This window comes from Sinocyclocheilus rhinocerous, unplaced genomic scaffold (assembly GCF_001515625.1).
Source record: "Sinocyclocheilus rhinocerous isolate Xijiao unplaced genomic scaffold, SAMN03320098_v1.1 scaffold585, whole genome shotgun sequence".
Taxonomy (NCBI): domain Eukaryota; kingdom Metazoa; phylum Chordata; class Actinopteri; order Cypriniformes; family Cyprinidae; genus Sinocyclocheilus; species Sinocyclocheilus rhinocerous.
In genome coordinates this window covers 1757196-1763509 of record NW_015630024.1, presented here as the reverse complement: position 1 = coordinate 1763509, position 6314 = coordinate 1757196, and the positions used below count along the sequence as shown (strand labels likewise).

General features: G+C 36.3%; 1 protein-coding gene across 1 annotated transcript in view; it reads left to right on the top strand.

The window, feature by feature from the left end:
* LOC107739701 (whirlin) overlaps positions 1-6314 on the top strand; it is a 105259-nt gene that overhangs the window by 59373 nt on the left and 39572 nt on the right. Inside the window, exon 4 of the mRNA XM_016551899.1 lies at positions 267-392. Within this exon, the coding sequence (XP_016407385.1) occupies positions 267-392 (126 nt within the window). The remainder of the gene's footprint in view (positions 1-266; positions 393-6314) is intronic.

Below are 6314 nucleotides of genomic sequence, written 5' to 3'. Positions count from 1 at the left end.
GTTGTAGTTTTTGAAAAGTGATTTCTGTTAAATAAAATATCTCCTTTTGAAGTGGACTTTGAACTTTGTAACTTTGCAGATCTTTTTTATGCTCAAACAGCAACATTACAGACTAACTAAAGTTGAAAAAGTGAAAAAGCATAATAGGACCCCTTTAACTTCTTTAATAATAAAACGTAGTCACCCCTGATTTGAAATGCATTTTAAAATGTGTAACTTGTTTATTTGGTTTAGCTGTTAATCAGACAATCTCTTCCTCTTCGCAGGTAAATTTGGTTCTGGATGACGGCCGTTCTCTGGGTCTCATGATCCGCGGAGGGGCTGAATACTCTCTGGGTATCTACATCACAGGTGTGGACAGAGGCTCTGCAGCAGAGTGTGGAGGACTAAAGGTACAATTTATGCCTGTTTTACCCACATCCCTTCATTTTAGAGCCGTAGATCACTGACAAGCTACACAAAATCGCGTTTAAAATCGCAGGCGATTTATTGCCGATTTTGAACGCGATTTTGTGTTGCTTGTCAGTGAACTACGGCTCTGTGTAGCAAATGCCGCTCCATCTGAACGCACGTGCTGGAGATTTACTACTAATCACAGGAGCGGCTTTACTGACGAGATGCGCATGAAAATCGCATTTGATTTTTTGCACAGCCCTACGTGACCTCTAACTGTCCCACTGTTGAGAGTACTTCACACTCCTTAGTCTGTCTTTCTCTCTCATTTCTTGCATTAATTGTTCCACAGCTCTTTGGCATGTTAATTTTGATTTTCTCTTTCCAAATATTTAAGGTTTTCTTTGTTGCATTCAGTCTTTTGTATCAGGTTTTGCCTACACTGTGAGCAGCAGCCAATGTGGTCTGTGAGGAAAACAGCTTAGTAAACAGACTTCATAATGTCTTCATGAAAATGCAAAAAGGTTTTTGTGTTGGTTGGGTGAGGTTAGGGCTTAGAATATCTAATAATCATTATCTCAGTCTAAAAATAAAAGAAGTCCATGCAAAGTATCTACCAAAATACACTGTTCTTTGCCCTCTGTCTAACAGGCATCCCACAAATCTGCTGATTTGTTGACTGATAAAACATGTTTGTATATTCTGTCCAAAGAGTCCAGCTGGTTTTACCTCTGCCCGCTTTGATTTTAGCGCTTCCCTCAAGTGTGTTTGTGCATGAAAGAAGGAGAAAGAAATATTGGAGTCCACTGTGAAGTGCCTGTGATTTTTTCCTCTAGCTATTCTTCTGTTGAATAATATGCCCAGGCATCCTGCGTTTATTCCATTGTTCGTTTTTTTGCCACAATTTGAGGTGAATATCATTATTATGTGGTGTCAGGGAAAGTTTTAAGCTCTTTTCAAGCTGGCAGTTTGCTTTGTGCCCAGCCTTTAGATTCATGATGGGATTGAGAGGAGATGGCAGTTTAAAAGGAGGGCGATCCAGATACACTCATGGAGAGAGAGAGAGAGTTGGAGAGAGTGCTGGATGTTTTATCTTCAGGCCATATGTCTGTTCAGAAGAGAGATGTGAGATGGATTTCTGGGCAGCGGTTTGGCAGGAAGCTGTGTTTACAATGCCTCATTGCTGCTGTGGGAATCCACAAACATGAAAGCAGATTCACATGCATTTATCATGGCACATGTGCCGTCTGAAATATAACATATACTGTACATTAACCTTTAGAAGTTTGGGGTCAGTATTTTATTTTGAAATAAATTTAATACTTTTATGTATCTGACACATTTTGGTCAATTGTAGCAGAAAAGACATTTACTATGTAATGTTACAAAATATTTCATTCTAAAATAAATGCTGTCCTTTTGAGCTTTCTATTTATCAAATAATCCTGAAATTGATCACAAAACTAGCTACAAAACTGTTTTCAACAAATAAAAAAATAAATGTTTCTTGAGCACCAGATCAGCATATTAGAATGATTTCTGAAAGATCATGTGACACGAAGACTGGTATAACAGCGTAAACTCAGCTTTGCCATCAAAGGAATAAATTACATTTTAAAATATATTAAAAAAGTAAACAGTTACTTAAATTTGTAATAATATTTCACAGTTTTACTTTTTGAGACATTAAAAACTGTCCCCAAACTTTTGAATAGTATTTTAAAGGTGTAGTTCACAAAAAAAAAAAAAAAAATTTATTTCTTTCTTTGAATGTATCTCTAGACAGCTAATATATCAACGTGAAAAATTATAGCAATGTGTGTGCAATGTATTCTACATTTATAGTATATTGTTGTCCTTTTTGTAGCTTGACTGTCATGGTCGCTATGAACTGTCTTTGTAAAATGAGCAGGTAAGCCTCCATGAGTGTGAGCCACCACTCCAGAGAGAAAAATAGCTTTCATCCAAATAGCCCGGCACTCAGAGTGATCATGTTGTTATAGTGTTAGCAGCAGATGAACCCCTGACCCCACACCCCAATATAGACACACATAAGCAGAAAAACACAAATGCACAGATCAATGAACCCAGGTGGATGAAACATCTATTTCCCAACAGGTCCCTTGAGATGGATGTAAGGTCAAGGGTTTTGTAGAGAGGTTGCCTTCAATATGTGCAGCCCCATATATACTAACCTGTGTGAAAAGAGGCATAAATTTGTATTGGCAACAAATCCCTTTTTGTTCAAAGCAGAAGTGATCCATCTTGAAATTACCGGTCTTCATAAATATTAATGCTCCGTTCCATTCAATTGAGAAAGCCAGAATTTCTAACTTGGAGACTTTCAAATCGGAAATCACAAAGTGACTGCCAGTATGTGGCGTTTGATAGCAGAGACAGATTTTGATGTTAAAATGCTTTGTTATGCAGAGTTTAAAAGGATAGTTCACCCAAAAATGAAAATTCTGTCATTAATTACTCAGCCTCTTGTCGTTACAAACCCGTAAGACCTTCGTTCATCTTCAGAACACAAATTTAGATATGTTTGATGAAATCTGAGAGCTTTCTGACCCTCCAACGCAACTGACATGTTCAAGGCCCAGAAAGGTAGTAAGGACATTGTTAAAATAGTCTATGTGACATCAGTGGTTCAACCGTAATTTTATGAAGCTACGAAAATACTTTTTGTGCACAAAGAAAACAAAAATTACGACTTAGTTCAACAATTTCTTCACTTCCGTGTCCGTCTTTTACCTTTCTGGGCCTTGAACGTGGTAGTTACATTGCTGTCTATGCAGGGTTAGAAAGCTCTCGGATTTCATCAAAAATATCTTAATTTGTGTTCCGAAAATTAAAGAAGGTCTTATGGGTTTGGAACGACATGAGGGTCATTAATGACAGAATTTTCATTTTTGGGTGAACTATCCCTTTAAATACAGTCAAGCTCATTTTTTGGAAATCTAGTTACCTACACTAACAAAACTACATTGAAGCTACATTTGGACAGTGTCTTCATAAATGTATTGTATATTAGTATGAATATCAGATTGAATAGATATAATTTATTATTATAAATAGAGCAATTAGTGTTTATATTCCAGATTTGATTCTTCCCAAAGACTCTGATCTTTTGATTCAGTTCATTGAAAGGTCCCAATTTGATTCGTTCCATAATTTGCAAGGGATAATTCACCCAAAAAGGAAAATTCTGTCATCATTTACTCGCTTTCAAATTGTTGCACACCTGTATCAATTTCCTTCAGCTGTTGACAACACAACACAAAAATATATTTTGAAGAATGTTGGTAACCAAACAGCTAACCGTAACCATTGACTTCCATAGTATGGGAAAAAATACTGTAGAAGTCAATGGCTACCGTCAGCTGTTTGGTTACCAACATTCTTCAAAATATCTTCTTTTGCATTCAACAGAAGAAAGAAACTCGTACAGGTTTGGAACAAGTGGAGGGTGAGTAAATGATGACATTCTTTATTTTTGGGTGAACTATCCCTTTAAAGTGGAAACACCCTATATTTTACAAAACATAGTAATGCACAGCAGCATTTAACATAATATTTTACAATATAAAGATATAAAATGAATCATTTGCATGTCAGTATAAACTGATTCACTGAAATGACTCCTACACCCTTATGTACTGTATGAGAATAGTCTAGGAGAGTATGTTTGATTATTGCTTCAGCTCACTTGACTGTAACGCTGTGTTTACAATACAGTCTGACATTAACAACAGCCATATATTTTGAGATACCCATTCTTATTGAAAGAAGTAGCTTGTTACATTTTGAAAAGAGCTACTGAGAAATGTCCAAACCTGCATTCATTTCTTTCTTCTGTGGAACGCAAAATAAGACTGTGAAAAATGACTTTGAAAAGTGATTTTTGTCTATACGGAACAATATAAGTCAGTGGGGTCCAATGTTGTTTGGGCTCCAACTTTCTTCAGAATATATTTCTTCTTTCCACGCTGCCATAGAGGAATGTGCTTATCACACTCAGGACAGTCGTGATGGATGAATTTAGTCCTATCTCTGAAATGATTATGAACGCAGTAGCACTTTCTTCCTCAGGCAACACCAGCACTTGTTTGCAAACAGTATCTGTTGTCTTATCTCACTCCCTGCCTTTATCTTTATCTCCAACCCTGGGGTTTAGGAGGTTGAACCAGAGGTGTAAAAAAGAGGTCTTCGAGGCGGATGCAGCTCGTAGAGTTTTAATTGGATGGAATAAGGTGCTTGCACACTGAGCAGTCTCTCAGCTTCAGTGTTACAGAGCACAAAACCCCTACTGACCCCTGAAGAGCTGGAGTTAATCAGTGTGCATTCACTCAAGCCTCAGCCTCTGTTTCTGTTTTTGTCTTCCTCCTGTCTTTGAAGTGCTTTTCTGCAGTGTTATTCTTTTATTTGTATGCATATGTCTTACTGTCTGTGCTTGCTTTATTGCAGTCTCACTTTGGGCTGCTCCTCTATAACTGTACTAAATGGATAATGAGCAATACAATTAAGGCACTTCTTGGCTGCAGCATGGTAAGACAATTACTGGGAGCTGTGTTGTAGTTTGTAACGGTCAAATTACTAAAACCCATAAAAGTATAAAGGCTTTTTAGGGCTTCATTCATTAACTGAGTTTTTAGTGAAACTCAGCTGCTCCATTAGCTGATATTGTCAACCTGAGGCCTAAGGTTCAGACACAGTTACTTTGAAGTCTTTTTCATTCAGTAAATTGGACCTGTTAAACTGTTTCTTTCTCTGCCTATTTATCTCTCTCTCTCATAGGTATTTCTTTTCTTTTCTTTCTTTCATTTTATAAGTTTATTTTAGTTTATTTTTAGAAGAAGAAATAAACAATTTCCAGACTAAATTTTATTATTTTATTTTATTTTATTTTATTTTTTACTTTGTATTTTATTTTATTTTCAAAAGAAGAAATCCACCATTCCCTTCACTGTTAACAATTTTCCTGTACTTTTACAGTAAGTTACGGGCAGCACGGTTGCCAGTAAGTTACTGTATTTTGGTTTAACATCAATGTACTGTAATGTAACTTCACAGTATGTAAAACAGTGTACTGTATAACTACAAAACAGTATTGTACTATATTTTTTACAGTACTTTGTAATTCTACTGTATTTTGCTATTGTGTAATATATATATATATATATATATATATATATATATGTGTGTGTGTGTGTGTGTAGTTGGAATAGTACATACATATAGTTAGTAAAATTGTGATACTACTATACATCAGAATAACATTACAAATCAAAACGCAATCCAAACATATTTACAAAAGTATTTTTATTAAAACGTTTCAAAATATTTTAGTACTGTGTTTGCTACCCAGAGTACAGTGCATCAACAATTTACAGCCATGAAAGCATTTTAAGTGTGCAAGAATATAAATGAAACAAGCACATGCATCTTGAGGGCTGGATTAGGAATCACTGTCCTAAGAGAGAACTTATCAGCTTGTAACACTCCAAAGAGAAAGGAAAACTTGAAATCGCATCATATGACCCCTTTAAAGCTATCTTAAAAATGAGCAAAAACAACAAGAAGTGTCTCACAACCGTCACACCTAAATATAGGGCATGTGGGTGGTGGCAAACAGGCCACTGACCCTCTCTGTGAAGTCCTCCATGTAAACATTATTTTGGACTGAATGAAGCTGTTGACATGCAGGGTTGATGGCCATCACTCTGCACCACTGTCCTGATCTTCTGCTCACTCCCTGTCTGCCAGTACATTTCTTCCCATCAGTGGTGAAACTGAAACACAGTCATGAAACACACACACAAAGACAAAACCTGTTATCCACATCACCAATAAAGATGAACAGACAGCATGAGGAAAATAGTGAATGAAAATTCTGTAGCATAGATGAAAAATAAATAAAT